The following is a 21,004-nucleotide window of genomic DNA, read 5'->3' as shown; positions in this document are numbered from 1 at the left end:
ACCCTGTGCAGCCTCTCGGAAGCCCACCTAAAACACAGTCATCTCATAATTCTATGTATTGTTCTTTAGCTCTGGGTTTGAGTTCGACCTCCCAAAAAAGTGAAAGGCCCAGTAGTGTTGAATGATTGAACAAGATCTTGGTCAGTAACACTAGGTGTAGGCCCTCCCCGAGTCCCATGTGAATCTGCATAAGGAGCGTAAGGGCAATAGCGAGCGTTAATGACCAGCTCAAATGAAAATAAGGCTGTTGATAATTGGATTTGCAGTGTTGTTACTCCATTGCTACAATCAATCCTCTCCATTTTCCTTCCCTCCCCCACCCCTCTCTTGAGATCTCACACCTTTCAGAAGTTCCACATTTTCTCTTAGAGTCAAATATCACAATGCAAGTGAGAGGCGGTCCTAATAGGCCTTGTGAGCATTCAGAACATGCAAGTGCACAGACAGAGAAAAGGGATGGGGAGTGCTGGGAGTGCCACTGAGGGAAGTGCTAGGGATTAAGTTGCAAGCAGCTGTTAAGTGACTGGCAGAAATCACTTGTTAAGAGTGGTCAACTGCCAATAAATAAGTGCAGGCCTGTGATAGCACAGGCCAGTGGGCGCTAAGGCAAGTGCTTGGAGTGGGCAGAGGCGGAAGGCAATTGGGGTGGGAGGCCAGGATCCAGGTGGACACATTAAGGGCCTGGTCACCAATCTTGGAGACTGGGGTTAAGCAAAGGAAGGAGAGAGGGAAGGAGGAGGTGAAGAGGAAAGTCGTGAGGAGCTTCCAGAATTTGAGGAGATCCGGCACAAGATGAAGAGGCAGGGGGAGGCTGTTTCCATAGCAGGGAGCCAGCCGAGGAGAGAGATTGGACACCAGCTCGCTGTTTAGCGAAGCGCTTGCCACACAGAGTTGGTGCCAGAGGAACATAAAGATCTGGTGGGGTGGGGGAGTGGGGTATTTGGTGAGAGCCAATTGTCGATAGCGTGGTCCACGGCCCCAGACAGCCTTATGGATGATGCAGAGGGATTTGAATTTGTTCCTTTCAGCAACCGGGAACAGTGGACAGATTTTAGGGCTTGAGAGATGCAGTCCCTGGGCTTCAGACCAAGGATAAATCTTGCAGCCCTATTCTGGATTAGCTGTAGGGGTCGTAGAGAGGAAGAGGGTAGATCAAGGAAGAGGCTGTTGCAGTAGTCTAGCGTGGAGAATACCAGAACTCGAGAGACATTGCGCTTCTGGGGGAAAGTGAGGAAAGGAAGGATTCCTTTGAGGAGTTGGAGTTGAAAGTAGGCCTTCTTGGCAAGGTCCTGGATATGAAGGAGGAAGGAAAGAGCGGAGTCGGAGATGACTCCAAGGTTTTTGGCTTCAGATGTAGGAGAAAGGGGAGAGCTCATAGAGGGTGGCCAGAGTGAGGGGAAGAAGGAGGGAGTGGGAGTCCCAATGGGAAGGATCTTAATCTTGCTGGCATTGAGGCAGAGATCATTGGAGGCACATCAGGACTGGATGGCAGATAGGGAATCAGGAATTATGGCGGAAGTAAGGAGAGGATCAGAGGGAAATTTGAAGAAGAGTTGTGTGCCATCTGCAGAACACTGGATGTAAGGGGAGAAGATGGAAATTAGGTGTCAGCGGAGCACGATGGATGTTAAAGAGCCAGGGAGAAAGGTTGGAGCCCTGGGGGACGCCACAGGTGAAGATAGAGGTGGGAGAGTAGAAAGAGCGCTGGATAATCTGGGAGGGACGGTCATTGAGGAAGGAGGTCAGCCAGTCCTTTGCCCGCTCCGAGATACCTAGGGTATTGTGGAGTCGTTTTATGAGGATGGAGTGTTGACCGTGTTAAATGCAGAGGCGAGATCAAGTAGAATGAGAACAGCTGGAGAGTTGGAATCAAGAGATGCGAGCAGTTTTTCACGGGTGTTCAGAAGAGCAGTTTCTGTGCCTCTGGATGCTCGGAATCCGGATTGATGGCTGTGTAGGCCTCCCAACTAGCTCAGTGTGCTCGGTCAGTTTGGGTAAGACCAGCTTCTCCAAGAGTTTCCCAAGGAAGGAGGTGATAGAGATTGGTCAGTAGTTACCTTCTGGGTCTGCAGAAGGTTTTTTCAGGAGGGGGTGCACAAGAGTGATTGCAGAAATCAGCAAGTGCAGGGGCAAGAGAGCCAATATTATTGTTAATGGTTCTGGAAGAACAGTGAGAAACCCTCTTTGGAGAAGACCTTCATAGAGCAGACAACTCTAGTAACCTCATCAGGTGTGATAGGAGGGGAGGAGGAGAGAAAGGCAGAGGGGGGGATGGGAGGCCATAGGTGGCAGAGGTGTGGGGAAACTGGTGGGAAAAGGGGAAGTGAGGGTGCTCAGGATGTCCTGGGTGTTTGAAGTGTGTGGCCAGTGTGGCCTGGGCATCCTTGGGAAACGCTATTTTGATTAAAGTCCCTATTCTTAGAATGGGAGTTTTATCTCTTTTTTTTTTTTTTTTGGCTGCTGCTGCGGTCAGCCTGAGGTCTGCCACTTCCGTTCCGCAGCCCTGCACTTGCGTTTCAGAGCTGCAAGTTCACAGTTGTACCAGGTGTTACACTTGGCATGTTTCAGGCTGATCCTCATGACTGGGGCAAGAATGTCAAGAGTATTAGTGATGGCAAGAGGAGGTTCCTGAGAGCGGAGTCAGCGGTAGAGTCTGCACTTGGGAGGGCGGGGGGTGAAGGTAGATGGGGAAGGCAGCAGCTGACATTCGTTTCATCGGACAGATGTTCGTGAACGAGCTATGAAGGGCTGGGGCAGGTGTGGTCAGACGGCGGAGAGGACCCAGGTGAGGAGAGAGGAGGGAATGGTCTAGCCGTCCTTTAGCAACAATTGTGAACTGCATCCTAAGAAATCAAATGGCCTTTTTCAGTTCCTGTGCTAATTCAGCCTTACTGCAAAATATCACCTTTCTTATATTATTTATGCCCGATTTATTATTACTCAGTTTTACTTTGGCAGGTCCAAATGCTAAATGTGTAGCTATACTGATATTTCATACCTTGAAAACAGGCTCCCTTGTTGCCGGGCGCTGTACCAGTGGCACGCAGCGTCATTTGTCTTTTCCCCCAGTACTTTCTATCTGGGCGATGTTTTGAGGGGGCCCACGCAGCGTGTTGCATGCATGGCCGACCTCGTCCTAGTTGCAAAACGACTTGGAGCCATTGGGCAGCAGGTCCGCTTTTGGAAAAGGCTGCATCAGAAAAGCGATGTGCCAAAATAAACTGGCAGTGCTGGAAAGGGGCAGTTCTCGGATTCACCTGTTTTTATATGATCAATGGCCAGTGGTGTTCGTGATTCGATGGATGGGTCATGCATACCATCTATTCTCATTTAAAGATGGCATTGTTACAGCTGCTTGAGGTTCTGAATGTGGAACCCTCCGCTGGCTTGCTTGCTGGCTGGCTGGCTTGCTGGCTGGCTAACCGCAGCAGAATGCTACCTAGGCCCGGATGATAGGAGTTGGGATCACACGACGTATCGGGGAAATTACACAGATGAATACATTTCATTCGCAGGCGGCTTTTCGCGACGCTCGTCACGAATCTGCTGTCATCGCCCTGTAGCCTGAGCGGGCCAGGGACGGGTAATTGCCCCGAGGCTTAGCCGCAGCGCACGCCTGAGCGTGGGGACATTAGAAGGCTTCTGCGGGCTGCGTAGCGAGCACAGCAGATAGATCCGCAGCCCGGCACCATCAGGACCGGGTTTCCATGGAAACGGCATCCCTACCGCCAGCACAAAGGCCGCAGTGTACACCAGGGCTAGCGCGGCGCTCCGCTCAGCGGCGCCCAGAGTAGCCTGCAGGGGGCGCTTCCCTTACTGCTGTAAGGCAAAGGAAAGCAAGGGGCCAGGGGGATTTTACTGCGGCTGTTTAAGGGTGTTTCATCTGACGTGAGAGCCGCATGAAACGGGGCGTCTGGATGTTTTAGTCTGCATTATAAGGTATCGACCGGCTCCCAGGCGGGTCCATTACTGCACGTTGTAGGTGTATGGCTGGAGGGGGGCCTCTATTGCCGTATGCCAGGAATCTGGGTACCCGAGTGGAGATTTCCCATTGTGCCTTCGTTTCTTTTGTATTTACACCGGTTTGCGTGTTGTATGGGCGGATTCTGCGTGTTCAATTCCGCACGCCCCCTTGCGTGTTTGCCATCAATAGATGTGTAATAATTAATTTGCATGTCACGTGCGCACAGAAAGATGTTACAGCAGGCAGGCAAGTGGGCAGCCTTGATTAGCCTGGGTGGGAGGGGCAGGATGGCCCTTACCTGAAGTCCAGATCTATGAAAAGCCCCAGAGCGCGTATGTTTCCCCCTGCCAGGGTGCAGTAGGCCACCAACTCCAAATGAAAAAAAGCAATACTGCAAGTACACGAATGCAAATGCTAACTGGAGCATAGCAAGTGCACGATAATACACGTGCTCGTGATTGCGAGCAGTATATGGGAGTGCGTGCCTTTCACTGTACAGTACAAGTACGGTAGGGGGATTTTATCATGCATAATACCCGTCTAATGATGCATGTCCAGCTGCTGGTATTTATGGCAAACCTTCATTCTGTACTGTTGCAGAAACATGTTCAATGTCCGCCTTGTGCTTTAACGTGGGGTTGCACTTCTGCCCCCCTGCATTAAACTCCAGGCGTCCCCCGAATCTGCCTACCACCAGGAAGAAGTCTGTATCCATTGATGGCTGCCGAGTTTTCTTTTCCTAAAGTGTTAGTGGCAGCCATAATTATGGAATGGGGGCAAGGCTACGACACCTTTTAATGGCTCTGGCAGCAGAGCTTGCAGAGATCGGGGTAAGTGGGAGCTTGGAGCCATGTGGCTCGTGCTTGCAGCCTACACGATCCAGGTTCTGGCCATATTACGCTGGAATAGTCGCCTGGGAGCCCCATAAATGTGCATCTTGCTCCAGTTCCGTCTTATTATTATTCCGCTCTCCGCAGTGCTGGCTTCTGCCTGCCGTATGATTAGCAAGGCAATTTTACTCTTGGCTAAACCTCAAGGCCAGGCGTTGATCATGACGGCAATACCGAGCGGGGGCCCATTTTTTTTACATTTTCTTTATTACCGCACATAGTTTTGGGCTGCAAAGTGTTATATGTGTGGCATTCTCTCGTATGCGTTCGGGACCCCAGAGTGGAAACAACTGTTAGTACTATATGGGAAAAATGGCATTGTTTGCATTTCGTGTTGAAGGTCGAATCGCTGCGGGGCGACGCAGCAGTATTGCCTGCTCACGGCGCTACGCAGCAGTGGTGCCTGCTCACGGCGTGAAGCAGCAGCGGTGGTGCCTGCTCACGGGGTGACGCAGCAGCGGTGGTGCCAGCTCACGGGGTGACGCAGCAGTGGTGCCTGCACACGGCGCGACGCAGCAGCAGCGGTGGTGCCTGCACACGGCGCGACGCAGCAGTGGTGCCTGCTCACGGCATGATGCGGCAGTGGTGCCTGCGTTGTCGACACCTGCACAAATAAAGTTGTGCAATTCCTGACAAAGCCTTCTGAAGCAGCAAATTCGCACAGCCTCCCGAGTACGTTTAGGGCCAGCTCTGTCTGTGTTTTTAGCACACATATAAAGGATTGTGGATTACTAATGGAGTAATCCCAAAGTTACTTTCCCATGCAGCACAATTGAGGTGGCCGTCGTCCACTCTAAAGTGTTGCTTGCATTGCCAAATATGTTGTTCTGGTCGCTTCAAACATATCTCGAGTTCTTAGGCAGTGTCTTTTAGCATAAGAGTAAAATGCACACCCTTTTGGTGCTGGCTAAACTCTGGCTTAATGTTATTGTGAAGGGGAGTGAAACCTGGAAATATGGTTCAGCCCCTGTTCATGGCCATGGTGTCTGGATTGGCGAATGAGTCCTGCTTTCTGGGTTCAAGTGTTAGACCGAGGAACGTACGTTTCCGCCAGCAACACGCCCTTCCAGTTTCCAAAATAGCTTATGTGAGGTTATCTTAAACAATTAGTTGTGGTCCCTGTTATGCATTTGGGCTCAGAGGTGTCAACTCATTAGGGACTGCATGTTTTTACTACATTATACTGAGTAGAAGAGCCCACTCCAGTGGCCTTTAGAGCATTTTTGAGGGGGCACTGGTTCTACGCTCTCAGGTGGGCCTTTCAGTACAAAATTAAACACCTGCACAAACGGTGTGGTACAAAAATGTTATCTTTGATTTTTTTAATATTTTACGTAAAATAAAGACTCATCAATTCCTTCAACCAGAGGTTCATTAACATAACATGACATGTATCTATTCTTTGAGGGGGAACTCGTGGACTAATTTCACACTAATACCCAGTGATAGAACAACACATCAGGAGGAATTGATAAGCCTTTCTTCTAGGTAAACAATATAAAAAAAACGAATACAAAGTGTATATATAATGTGCCACAAAACGTGTGCAAGTGTATACATCTTTTCTTAAAATATTTGTCATCCTGGAGCAGCACAGGTGCCGCAATAATGTGGGGTCAGAGAGCCCCCTAAGTTTGGAGCAGGGTAGTGTGCCAAAGAAGAGCTGCTCTTGTGTTTGTATCATTATTTTCCACGCCTGTCTTTTAGGCGCTCCTTTACTTGTAGAGGACTGAGGCACTGAATATTTGGGTCATTAGTGACAGGGGAACCTTGGACAATTACTAAAGAATACTGATTTCGTTACATAGTCATCTAGTCAATTTCCCCTAATCTTTTTATAGGTTTTTGCGATTCCACTTTGTAGTCCCCAGGAAGAACATGTTGAATTGCCTGCCTTAAATGTCTAAAAAGGGCTGACAGCATTGTGCTTGTTTAACCCAAAGGAGAGTTGAAAGAGATCTCAAGTTGCCCCATAATAGGTGCGTAATTCTCGGACAGACCTGGCTTTTAGGCTCTCGTCACTCTGCACTGCAGCACTTGTAGTCATTTAAGTATGTACAATGTCATGAGCTGAAATTCTTGGACATTTTGTCAAGGATCAACTTGAAAGTTTTGTTTCTGCCTATTTGAGTGAGAAAGGCAGGTCAGAGGACCGAAAATGGTTTGTCCTAGGATAACCAGCGTCATTTGAGAACATGTGCACCTGTGCCCCAAGCCCCTGCGCCTCATCCGGGCTTGCTTTCTGCTGGTGGCCCCTTTCCTGTGACTCCAGTTTGCACGGTCAAATTACATTACTTTAGGAAAATCTAAAATATTCTGGCACCCGTGATTCCGTGAGAATATATTTGAGAACATTGAGGTGTCTTGACTGGAAGAGAAGGCGGCAGATTCTTGGCACCCAAGTCCTGACAATGTAACAACCCCGCCCCAAGAAGGTCATTAAAAAAGGTTTTGATAATTTTTTTGTTTCAAAATATATTTCGCCAGTCCCTGAAGATCACATGCCCCCAGAACCTGGTTGAAATAGCCATGCTAATTTACTGGCTATGGATAGACCAGATTGCTGACTAGAAATGCAGATGTTGTGGATGTCTGGGGTAATGTTGGCTTTTATGCTCTGATTGTCAGCCGGATTTAGGCTTTCGGCTTCTAAAGCAAGTGCTACCCCTGGGAACTCTCCAGCGTGTGAGAAACGGAGGGATTTGCACTTGCTGCAGGAAAGGAATGCTGCAGACCGACCATCACTGCAGCATCAAACGATAGAGGTTAAAGAGAGGTTATGTGGGTTTCAAAATGACTCCCTGGATAGCTATATACCATGTGGGTTATACTTGCATCTGGTTGTTGGCATGATGCTGTTGGGTGTCCTGACCCACGTTTGGACTATTATGCTGCAACATTTGGTGCTGTGGGTTTAGGAAATCCAAGATGGCGGAAAAGCCCACATTTGCGCCAGGATCCAGGAAAACCGCGCAGTTTTTTGCGCACACCAAAATGGTCGCCTAACCTGCCACCCACCAGTGCGAGCGTGGTGGGCCAGAAGCGCCATGAGTGAAACATGGCACCAAAGGAAAAACAGCAGTGTTGTTAGATCAAAATGCGCTTTGAAATCACCTTTGTTTTTCTTGAATGCAAGCTAAAAATGCCTATTTTAAACATTGCAAGATATTCAAAAATCTCAATGAACACCAGCAGACATTTGGCAGAATGTAGCCTTGTGTGCATACAAAATCTGGAAAGATGAAGAGCCCAAAATAATGTTTAAAACAAAACTGGCTGAGCTGTGGATGTCAGAAGCTGAAGTGAAATTGGACTTAAAGCCACTAAAATCGAAATGTTTAAAATAAATGAGTGACCTACTTTGAGTGTCACACAGGTTGCAACTGTTTAAATGTCATAGTTTTGAACTTAGAATCAGCATTCTAGCTGCATTTGTAAAAATTGTAAGTTTGATTTGGATGAAGAAAAACTGGGAATAGAAGTGACATTTGGCTGAAGCCTGGCTTGAAGAGATTGAATTCTGCCTGGCAACTACCCCCGACAGGAGTGGAAACTTGCTCAGCCACTGCATTCCCAGGCCTGGCTGCCTTCTGCTGTTCCCACCAAAAGGAGATGACACCTCCCTGATTGAATCAGGGAAGGAGCACCTGGGAGCAGGGAAACAGAACAATGAGCCTTCCTTGGCTCAGGCAAATGTTAAATTGGGGGGGGGGTCGTAAATGGCTTCCTCTTGAGAGAAACTGGGAGGGGCAGTGCCTCTCTGAGCAACTTTAGTTGGAGGAAGTGGACAAACCAGAAATTCCACCATGTGCTTTGGGAAACCACACCCCTCTGGGCCAGAGCATAATTTTAAAAAGATGGATAATTCATAGTACGGACTTGTCAAAATTATATAATTAATATCATTATTCTTGTGATTTTTCTGTGCACATTTTAAGAGGTGTTAGGACTCTATGGTATGTTCTTGGGGGTAGTAGTGGAAAATAAGGTATTACTCCGAATGTCTGTCTGTTAAAAATCTGACACTTTATCATCTGATGCCCATATTCCTTGTGCATGTTTGTGTAAATTCTGGAAAAGTTTAGAGGTTGTGTTTTTGATGAAAAGGGCAGAATTCTGTCATAAGTGGACACAACATCTTACAAAGACAGGGATCGGATGGTTTGGTGCTACAGAAAATATGTTAACTGGACATATATTAGAAACATTGTGCGTAGATAAATATGCATTTGGATCAAGAAAAGATTTGTGTGCAAATTGACCAGGGGTGGATCCTCTGACCCATAAACTACCTCATCACGATGACACTCCATTTCCTTCCCCCAATCAAGTGAGAGAGGAGAGCTTGGCCAATGATAAGTTGTAAGGGGCAGGCTTAGTTATGCCCACGCATGCACCCACTTTCAAAACGCATAAAGAGACTGCTTGGACAGGCGAGACATTCACTTTCCACTTTCTTCCGATACATTTTGCCGGACCAGACAATATCCAGAATCCACTTGATCCAGACCAGCAGAACCAGAGACCAGACTGCTGTGAAGTGCAGAGCAGAGCTGACCCAGAGAGCTGTGACTTCAGAACCACCCGCCAGGAGTCCAGTCCAAACCTGATCAGACCTTGACGGCCTATTTCAAATTTATAGTGCGAGTACTCAGCCAAAACTGTGCAAAACCAATCTCTTAGTTTAAGATAATCTAATTCAAACTATTTTAACCTATCAGAACTGCATCATAGAATCGTGTGTCCCTTCTCCGATTTTGAACCTGTAAAAGTGTAATTTTGCCATTTTGAATCATTATTTCATTTCTGAATAATTACCTTCATAAAATCGTCCGTATCTCTGGAATCGTAGGTGCTAGGAATGACGCATTCGGAAAAATTGCCGCAAATTGAAAAATTAGCTCCTGTCAAACACAGCCGTCTTTTGCTTGAACTGCTAAAATTCGTTTTCAACCTGCTAATCCCTCATTGAGCATTGCCAGTGTGACTTGAACTAATTATAAATATCTATCGCCTACCCTGAATCTCCTATAGGGAATTAAAAATCATTTTAAGCATATTTTACTTCATTGCCACCACATTTAAAAGGATTTGCCTGCTTTAAAATCATACCTGTTTTCCTCTAAGCTCGCTGGGGGGAACTGGAACTTTGAACTACATTTGATTGTATTCTTGAGAACTGTGTGCTCTCCTTTCATTCTTTTTATATTGCATAAGGGGGGGGGGGGTGAATTGCCAAAAGGGGAAAAGTGCTTACATTGTCTTTTGTTGAAATCAAATCAAGGTTATTCCTGTGTTGCATTCTTTTCCATCATTGTTTTTCCTTGAAACCATAAAGGTATTCTCTGCTACTTTACCCTTTCTATACCAATTCCTAAGTAATTAAATCAGTGTCCAAGAGTAACGTACTCCTAAGTGTGCTATCCAATATTAATTTATTATAAAAGTGTGATATATATATATATATATATTGTTTAATTTTCAATAAATCTTTTAAATTGCAAAACAAACCTACTTCTTGGCTCAGTGAGGTCAGGGGGATTCAAAGAGAGGGGTGTTATATAAGGGTTTATCATCCAGATTATAACTTGTCATAAAAATATATAAATAAGGGCTTCCTTTGGGCGTACCAGACTAGGCATTGACTTAGTTGGAGTGCTGAATTGAAGTCACTTAACAATGCTTTGTGTACAATTGACAAAGCATTGGGCACCAAGAAATGACTGCTGCATTTGGCTGACTTGAAGACTATTGACTTCCGAGCTGTGGGCCAGGTATCCTGTTTTGATAACTGCAAACATATCCTAGTGTTTTTAAAAAGTTGAATTCATGCAAAGAATCTGTAGTATTATTGGTACTTTGGGTTTTTGCAGTGCTTTGAAAATTGTTAAAAATCCCACCAGACCTGCAGGGCGAGTTCTTTAGTTTACATATCTGACCTAAGAGAAAAGATGGTAACGAAATATTTACCTGGGCTTTCTGTAAAAAGGTGCCTGTCAAAATAAGCAAACTTCATATTTGGTGAAATGCTGCCACCCAAAGGCCTGCCATACACAGTGAAACCTTAATTTGCCAGTTACTGCAAACAGTTTGTTTGCAGTAAATGTCATAATAAGTTTCAAACATCCCCATACTCGGCAGCAAGAAGATTTTATGGAGGGCGAGTCCCATGTAAATGGTACTCTCCTTTCATAAAATCTCCCCACCAACGTGGGGGGGGGGGTGGGCTAGGAGATTTTAAAAAGCCCTGCTTTAAAAAAATGCCCCTTCCTGATATTTCTATTCTTTCCCATTTCCTCTGCACTTGATGGTTATCTGTACAGTATGTTTCTACAAATGTAAGGTGTGTCTATACATATATTGGGTGTATATATAGATGTTCTCAACAATGAAGCCAAATGTCACCTCCACGTTCTAAAAGCATCCGCATCCAGGAATCCAACAAAACAATGGTCAGCAGCACTTTTTTGAAAAAATACAATATTTTATTCAAGCGTGGTAAAAAAAAATGAGGTGCTTCGCCCTCCTCTGAAAGCTTGCAAACAGGTGTACCATCAACACACAAGGTTGTGGGTTCAGTTTAAATGGCAACACAGTTACACCTCAAAGTCCTTTCTCGATCACACTTGCTGTAGAGAGTAAAGTATCTCACAGCAATCCTTTCGGCACATAGATGTAAGATATTATTTAAATAAACTAAAAATACAGATCCTAAGTAGGAAAAAATCCCCATTCGATCTGAAAACTTCAATCCTATCATATATTTCTCATTTAACCTAATGAATCAACAAGGACCTTTTGACCCATGTGTATAAATATATAAAGAAATTAAAAATTCATGTGAAGTGGCAAAAAATATGCCTCTCAATCCAATACACATGAATCAATCCGAAAATAATTGTTCATATAAACAGGAGGAGAATAAATTAACTCTGCAATATATCACAAAATCTCAATTTTATAATTCTTCATTACATTTACATTCTCAAAATGCAGCGATGTAGTTAAAATTAATATGGTACTAATGGCACTGCATTCAGTAATTAAAAGTGCATGTATCATGAAAATTACAGTTCTCCTCCAAATACATTATTCAAAAACTGACATTGGAGCCATTGCCAATTTTCGTTTCCATAAATTCTACTTGACTAAGTTCATAATATCCCTACATTATGTAGATTGGCTGTAAATTAAAATAAAGATGCATATAACATGTGATGTACTCCACCAAAACCCTATATCAACAAAACTAACCCGCAACATTTCAAAATATATTTTAATTATAATAAGGTAAATGAGTATTGTTTTTGTGGAATTAACAAAAAAATTGTTACAAGCATATAGCCGAGATTCTTGAATAACAATAAATAAACTTCTGGATCATGCATCTTATGAAAATACCCTTATCCTGAGATGGTATAAAGCTCTTCAATGTGCGCATGTAGAACAACAAAAAAAATAATAATTGTCCCATGCATTTAGCTGATATTCATGAAGAGTAAATGACGCTTCTGGATCACACATCTTACATAAAATACACTTATGCTTAGAAGGTTGAAATCACTTCATCCACATTGTGACCAACTGGACTTTTTGTATCCAAATCATAATGTATTTCGTCTCTGATGTTCTTAATGGCAACGTGCAATTCTTTTTGTGGATGAATTTTTGTGTTTTAAAGCATAAAATGAGAAGCACTTACGGTCCTTTTGATGAATTGGACTATAGTGCTTGGCAATCTGGTATGATCTTCATTTTGTATTGCCTTCACATATTGCAAAACCCTTAATTTATGATATAATTCAGAAATGTACGTCATTCTTCTGTAATGTGCTGCCCATCAGAGTTAACATAGCTTGAGTGATGGAGCAGAGTTCAGGCAGCAGGCGTCATCCAGAATCTTATTCTCATCAACTCTCAAACGAAACAGGAAAATAATCCAACCTCGCGAATGCTGTTGAAGACATCTCTTTAATAATGTGACCTCTACAGTCCTCACACAATCCACTAGCATAATAGAGCACTTGTTAAGAGGGTCTGGTACCTTTTTTGATACTTGACCATGTGGTTGAGTGTCCCTTCTGAACTGTTTGTATGCACTAATTGCACAGTCTGCTGAAGTGTAGTGAGAACCAAGGCATCTGCCTGCCTGGGGGTTGGCCTCCTTCTGATTCCTTTAAGTAGAGATTTCAGCAGAGCGGTCACTGAGACCTTTTAAGTATTTAGCACACACAACTATCCATGTGGCCTACAATTGGTGTGGTAAAATAAAGATCTTACATTATACTAATAAGTATCTACAAATACCCCTTAATGTCCACATTGCAATTTACTGGATTACATTTTTGGCTTTGCAGTCCAAGCCTACGCAGGATTAGATTTTGTAAATGTGTATTGTTATCTCATTAATAATAAATCAGAAAAATTATCCTATATCCATTTATGTATTTATGGAATTCAGAACTTGTACCTAAGAGTGTGGCAGCCTTGAAAGCCCAAGCTCTGGTGTTGTGGAGGAAAAGCAATGTGAGGGGTTTGGAAAATGAATTTATTGACCGGAACAGTATTCTATAATGGCCTTCTGCTGGTGGGGGGGGTCACAGAACTGAGAGAGGCCAAAGCTCAGGATGGGACCAGGGCGGTGAGGCGTGGTACATCCAGAAAGGGAGAAGGCTTGCTGGACATCGGTGCTGACTGGAGTCTTGGTGGCACCTGCCAGATCCTAAGTGATGGAGAGAGCGACACTCTTGATTGCTGGGCTCCAACGGTTGCAGCAGCAAGGAGGCTGGGCGCGCTAGCTTCCATTGCAATAGACCGAATATTAGAAACGTGGAGCAGGGGTACGCAAAATGAACATAGACTTAGACTTTAGACATATGTTTTTATTTTGTATCTTCCTGACTGGACAGATCAGAAGTGAGGTGCTGGGACTTGGGACAGATGAGGTGAAGCCCTGAGTCTGAAGTATTCCTTGCTATGTCCGGCCCCACGCACCCAGGCCCACCCCTGTGGAGGGGCCAGATAAGTTACTGAATGTTGATTCTCAAAATATGTCCGTAAAGTGTTGACTTTTAAATCTACTTAGCTTGGAGGCGGCTGACTCGCAGCTCCTATATTCATGAGTGCACTGCTCATCAATTTTCATGAGTGCATATTTAGCCAATAGTAGGCAGTGTCCTGTTGCCCCTTCTGCATGATTCAGAAACCACATTAGTACAAGACACAGATCATTCGTGAGATGCAGCATTGTAGGGTACAAACAATTGACCGTTTCTCATATTAATATAATTCTGCATCAGTTTGCAGCCAACCATATTCTTTCTGGCAGTAAACAAAACACTAAATAATGCAGGATGCGAAGACCATTCACTGTCTCAAACCCAATGCGGGGCTTCTGCTGATCCATTATATGTGGGATAATTTATCCTAATTCGAAGTAAAACTCGAACTTTTAGATTTATTGTAACGGTAACCTGAACCAGTCTGGTTATTGCAAACTCTGTGCTTGTCAAAATGTATTGTTCCATCAGGGCTCAAAATGTGCACTGCCACTAGCCAATGGAGAGTGATAATTGACTCTAGGCAAGTAACACATGCTGTGCTCTATGCATGTGAATAATTGAGGGGGCAAGTGACTTTTTATACCTGGTTAGTAACCTGCAACTTAAATGTTAATCCCTGTATAACCTTCCTATTAGCCTCTCGTAAAGGTATTTCGCTTGCGGGATCCTGTACTTTCTGAGGGTGTAGGAAATTGTGTTACAACGGATGCAGGTGAAGATTATTCAAAAGGCACATTGACATTGCTGGCAATGTTTTTTCCTGAGCCACCATGTTTTTTCAATGCAAAATAGATTATGCCAGAAACTTCATGGGTCGAGTTAGTTTCTTTTGAGTAGAGTAGATGCATTAAGCACTTGACGTGCTGGTCTACCAGGTTTTCAAAGATTTTTTCAGGCTTACTCCAAGGTGTTTGGTATGAATGAAACTTTTAACTCTCATTTCAAGGTGGTGCCCCTCCAAACTCTATGGTGTTTATAATGTTCATGCCATTTCGGATTCCTCCAATCGGGCACCAATACCAGAGTAGCTGAGTATATTTGTTAAGACCGAAAGTTTGCACTCCTTACTAACCATTGGCGAGTGATCAATGGCTCTGGGCCGAATCTCTTGGTTAATTAGCAACAAGTGTTAAGTATTGTCGTAGCCTATGAGGTCTGCTGAGCAGGGAAAATAAGACAATTTGGAGGATCCCAGATCACAAAATGTTGTCCTGCTCTAGGATTAGTTCCACTCATGATCAAATTGAACACTACAGCTAATACCAGTGGCATCAGATCACCAGGGAACCACTTTTTGCTTCTGTTTCACAAAGAAATGCATTCTGTGAGTTGTTGTTTTCGTTAATTTGCATGGAACAAATTTGTCCTAAGCACCAGATGCCAAATATTCGTAAAGTCACGGATTGGAAAAGTGGCATCCCGGCGGCATTAAGGCATCTCGCCACTGTAAAGACTGGAGGGGGTGTCTGTACTTCTGCTCTCTATATGGTAGAGGAGAGGCACAGAGGACCCCAGCCAAGATTCTCTATTGGTATCGTGGTCGAGCAATCAAGGCCTAGCTTCTCAGGAGGTGATGCAGGCTGGTTCTTAAGTACAGTGTAGTCCCCAACCCCCCACAAAGGAATGTCCACACAATGTATTGGTTAAAACACAATCTTTATATAATTAATATTCAAGGTTATGTACACTATCACAATAACTCACTTTGTGGTCAGAAAATCAACAATGGTAAATATGTACAGTTCTACAGTGGTACCACAAATATTATCAGATCTCATTAAAGTGCATCAACTAGACTGTCGGAATGGCACACACATCAAATAAAGAGGAAACCAGCAGTAGAGAGAGGAAGGAAAGCAAGATGGTTGAACAATTGGCAGAATACTGGCCTCTACCAAATAGGCACAGTTCTGTGTGGAGATCCCCCCACCTGGGCAACCTGTAAAGCAAAGATGTATCACAATCCCAGTCCATATATTATTCTATGAGTCTTAGTTCCCTCTACAATAGTTCTACAGCCCCAATGTGCCTGGAATTGTAGCGTTCTTTCGACGGGAAATCGATACGAACGTCCGGCGGAGAACAGGGTGAACTACGGCATTGAAGTGGCAGCTTCGTTCCTAGCGGTGCTCGTCGACGACGGAGCGTTGGCGTCCTGCAAGGAAGAGGCGTGCGGGGCACCTCGGTGACGATAGTTCTGGACCGCAAAGAGATGAAGAAGAACTGTGGCCCAGCAAGGGCGTCGAGCAGTCGGCATCTCTGTGGTATTTAGGTGGCGGGAAACCCACCGGCGGATGCTCCTCGGTGCGGCGACAGTCGGGCCTTCTCCAGCGGGATAAAGCAGGCAGCGATGCAGACGAGAGCGTCCTTGGATCAAATGAAGTTCTTAGGCAAACGTGAGCACAGCGGCTCCAGTCAGCGACGGCGGCCGTCGACAGTAAAGGACACCAGTCCGGGTGCTTCTTTTTGGGGTTCCGCGGCAGTCCTCGTCTCCGGTCGGAAGCCTGTTGTAGGTCTGTCTACCAGGGAGCTTTGGCAAAGATCAGCTGGTGCAGAATGTCCCTCGTAGCCTGGGAAGAGGGCGCCTTACCAGGTCCTCTCTGGGTCAGTCCTTGGAGACACAGCAGCTTTCAGATTGTGAAGGAAAGCAGCAGCAATTCTTCTCTTCCAGCAGGGCTTCAAGGTCAAGCTTCAGTTTCACTCCAGTTACTCTTCAGCTTCTGGACACCACCATATATGGAACTTCCACCCAACAGCTAGTCAGGGGGAAGGGACAGAGTCGGGGCTTCCCAGGACTTTGGGAAAACAAGGAAACAGGCAATAGAAAGCAAGAGGCCACGGGGGGCCATCTTGTTTCCTATCAGGAATCAACTGATCCCAATGGAAGGGCCTGGGTATCCCAAAATGGAGGATACTCGGAGCACCTGCCAAATTCAGCATGGAGCTGCCACCAGCCCATACCCTGCTCTGTGGGCCACACAGAGTTGCCCAAAAACATACACTCGGGGCACAGGGTTGTACCCCCACCCATGGGTGCCATAAGGGTATCCCATGGGTCTGTTCACCAAACCAAAAGAGAGAGCTGCACCGCCAGGAGTCCCACAGGAACTCCTGCGTGGAAATCACGACAGAACACACGATAAAAAGCAGTAAAGGACAAGGATACAGAGGCCCTGTCCCTCCGATGCATTTCCAGCATCACAGCCACCCTCCATAATGCTTGTTTCCTGTCTTTCTATTTTCATCAATTCTAACTTTTAATTTGTTTAATTTTTTTATTGTATCTATATATAAAAGGGAACATTTGTGGGTTTGTGGCTTCGCGCATGTTCCCTATACAATTCCACATCGTTTCGCTAACATGTACCAAATTTTGCACAGTCACCTGCTAGGACCTTGCGGACATTACTGGCTACATGACATCTAGAATTCTCACCTCTTTCCCCCGGATTTCAGGAAAAGAGAAAATGTCGGTGTGGGTTTGTGGCTTTGCGTGTCTTCTCTATACAATTCCACACCGTTTCACCAATATGCACCACATTTTGCACAGTTTCTTGTACCTATTAGTGAATGAAAGCCGGGCCACACCGGGTATATCAGCTAGTTTAGTTTATAAAAAACCTTTCTCAAAAACATTGACTGAGTTTAACAATAACTGGCATAAAACACATAGTTTGCATAGATCAAAAGACACACAATCATTTCATTCAGTCTGACCAGCCGCTTACGTTTTATTCCAGAATCGATCAGGATGCGGGCCATAGTCCTGAAGAACAAATTTGCTTAGCGAATGTCGCTACAGTTGTAACTTTGTTTTGTTAAGCTGTTCCAGGAATTCTTGTTACATTTTCTGTTTTTTTAAAGGTGTTCACTATGCTTTTGCGGATCTATTTTCTATATTCCTACTGGCCTGTTTTGTTTAATCTTAATTGCCAGTTATTTACTCATTGATACAGTGTGATGGTTACACCTTCAGGTGCTAGGTTCAGGCATTATTGCAAAATATGTGAACTAACCGTAGTCACGGTGGCACCACGTTTTCAATCATGCTTTTAACAAATGCATTCTGGGAGATGTAGTCTTTGATGCATCAATTGAACAGATTACTTGAGCTCCTGATTCTTCTGATGCCCGACTGACCTCGACTAATGCGGGCTCCATTTTGCACGATATGGTAGCTCAGCGAGTAAAGCCCTTGCTGTTGAGGTTGTTAGTGTGCGATCTGCAGTTACTGTTTGAAATCCCAGCAGCCTTTCATCTACAATAGGCTGATAACTCAACACTTGCGGGGGTGGCGTGTGTGTGTGTGTGTGTGTGTGGGGGGGGGGGGGGGCAAGAGGGCCAAGGGGGTTTCTATCTTCTGTTATGCAACGCTCAGATACGGTAGGAATCCTAGCTGTGGTGTTATATAAAATGCCCGGTTAAATGAAATTCTTGCCAGAGATTCACGTCTAAATAAGGTAGCTCGGAATTTCATCGTTGCATAGTAGATGGCATTCAGTCCTTTGCAACGTGCTTAAGTGCGTTATAGCGCTATTAACAATGTGATGTCCCGTGCACTTTTCAGAAACTATTAAATAATCGGGGTTTCGGGGCCAGAATTGGCGTCTTGACTTTGGTCGCCTGGGAAACTTTGTACCTTGGGGGGGCCTCTGCTAAACGTGGCCGCGCTGACATCTTTCTCCTTTTTTCTTCCTCTTACTTTCAGAGCTGTTCTTGTGGCATATTGGAAAAAATGGGCGGTTAGAGACTCTACAGAAATTAAAAGAAGGGACACAGGAATCGTATCTGCCACAAATGGCAGGTAAGCGAACATGAAAACTTAGGACATTTGTCTTTTTGTGGGGGGCACTATGCCACAGTCTGTAGTTAGCCCTTCCTTGCCCTTGAGAAATTCAAGGGGCAGGTCCCGAGGGGAGTAACACATGATATCTTCCTCGGAGAACGTTCGGCCGCATTTATTCCACCCAATGTGATGATATACAAATTACATCTCCACTTATGAAACCCATGTACGCTGTGAACAGAGGCGTTGCTGGGGGGGCTGAGGGGGCCATGGCCCCGGGTCTTTTGGTTGTAGCCCCAGATAGAACCTCAGGGGCTACAACCAGAAGGCTATAGCTAGCCCCGAATACCGCCAGCCCCAACATTAGCTTAGCCCCTGATCTTTTCCAGACCTAGCAACACCCCTGGCTGTGAACCCACAATGTCTTATCCAATAACCCTGCACATCTAATAATACCTTTTTCCTACAGGCCCGGGACATCTGGTCAAAATAAATGTTGGCGTGAGGAGCGCATTCTGCCATGCACGCCCCCACGCCGGGGAGCGAACCCAGGGGGACAAGGTGACCCTTTGTGGACCAACAATCCCCCAGACAGGTTCCCCCTGTCCCTGTGAACCTTACCGGTTCAGGAGCAGTGGATGAGTACTTCCCTGGCAACTTGACCAGACTTCTCCGAGACTCGTCCCACATGTAGGGGACAAATGGATCCTCCTCAGTATCTCCAGCATTTGAGATGTTCAAATGTATCAAAATATCACCACGTTGCGCCAGAATCTCTTTAGCTGAAGCAGGGGGGGCGGGGAAAGGCCACTCCCTACCACCCACATGACAATTGCACACTGCTCCTGGAAAAATGAGCCTTAAAAAATGGCACCATCTTCTTGATCAACATGTCCATGCACTGCACCCCTGTGATATATGTGTTGTACATTGATCTATACATGAATGCCAGTCCATGAACTCTGCAACCGGGTGTGCGTGCGGAAATTGAACTTTGAAATGTCCTTGTCAACACCTTGAGGGGCCGCACCGGGAACCCCCGCCCCCAGCCACACGTCTTCCCTGTGATCATGTACGACCATGTCATGATCGCTTCAAGAAATAACTTTGCAACCTATGCCAGCTCACCATGAAGCTCTCACGAAGGCTCTGCCACCCTAACGTGTTCAAATCATTTCCCCACCAAATGCACAAAGACCGCCACGGCAGCTCTGGCGCTGCTGACCGATGAGATCACACCATCCAGCGTCTCATCCAGTCCCCCACGGCTCACCTCCATGCCCATCAGCAATGCCACTCCAGTATTCTGCTGTGGGAGCACGCAGACCTGAGGTTCGGATGAAGAAAGTCTTGGCGGACCGGAGTCACCAGCGGAGGCTGGCCCACGTGCCGTGGCTTAGGCTGACACAAATCCAAGGAGCTGGAACAAGTTATACTCATGATAGCGATTGAACTTCTTGCCGGTGGGGAAGGCCACTGTGTCCCTTAGGGGTGAGTAGGGCACCACCTCTGATGAGGAAGAATTGTGGCAGGGGCTATCCTCCTGGCAGGATCACAAATGGTGAGCTGGTAGATTCCTGTGAAAGCATGTGACAAAGAAGCAGCTGGGTGCCGTTTCCCTGAGGCTCGGATGAGCTTGGAAAACCGGGGGAGGCAAATATCCTCACTGGAGAAGTCCCTGATACTTCATATATTAGCGATCCCCGACACCTTTCTGTTTAGACCTGAACCAGAAAGGGAGCATCCTGTTTAGTTGCTGAGCAACCCCTGTAGATCTCGTAGGCTTTACTCCATACTGCCCCCTAGATACCTGGGTGAGAAAACTGAAAAGTCCTGGGGCAAGCACTGTGTAAGGGGTTACAGTGATTCAATTTACCTAGCAAGTATACTCCTACCTTGCTGCTGACCTTAAGACCAGGGGTTTCCCACCATTAGCAAGAGCTACTTGTAGTTAATGGTCAGTAGACGGGAGCTACTGGTGTGATGTCTGAGTATGAGGCATTTGCACCAAGATTTATAAAAAGGAATAACACATGCATTTGCCATGATATTCGCTTCAAAAACACCATATTTTTTATTTCTTTAGTAGGCGTCTCCTAAAAATTGTCAAGCATATCAGAATGTAGGAAACCAGTCGCTGCATTCAGTGTGAAGGGGCACTGCATGCTATCCACCAGCGCTCAGTAATCGATTGTCGCTTAAAACTGCAACTGCACTCAAGTTCATGTCTGAAAAATGCAGATTCGCAGCGATGGGCAATCGCGTTGACTGGTAGTGCAGATATCCTCCTTGCCATAACGTT

The 21,004-nt window shown here is 45.6% G+C and overlaps 1 protein-coding gene across 4 annotated transcripts in view; it reads left to right on the top strand.

The window, feature by feature from the left end:
• Positions 1–21,004, top strand: part of FAM168A (family with sequence similarity 168 member A) — an 812,985-nt gene that overhangs the window by 476,870 nt on the left and 315,111 nt on the right. For 2 of the 4 annotated variants that reach the window (XM_069640117.1, XM_069640119.1), the window contains exon 4: positions 18,625–18,720. The exons of the other annotated variants lie outside the window; for them this stretch is intronic. In XM_069640117.1, the coding sequence (XP_069496218.1) occupies positions 18,625–18,720 (96 nt within the window). The remainder of the gene's footprint in view (positions 1–18,624; positions 18,721–21,004) is intronic. 4 annotated transcript variants of the gene reach the window in all.

Source organism: Ambystoma mexicanum, chromosome 7q (genome assembly GCF_040938575.1).
Source record: "Ambystoma mexicanum isolate Mex_15411 chromosome 7q, UKY_AmexF1_1, whole genome shotgun sequence".
Lineage (NCBI taxonomy): Eukaryota > Metazoa > Chordata > Amphibia > Caudata > Ambystomatidae > Ambystoma > Ambystoma mexicanum.
This window is presented reverse-complemented; position numbering and strand designations above follow the sequence as displayed.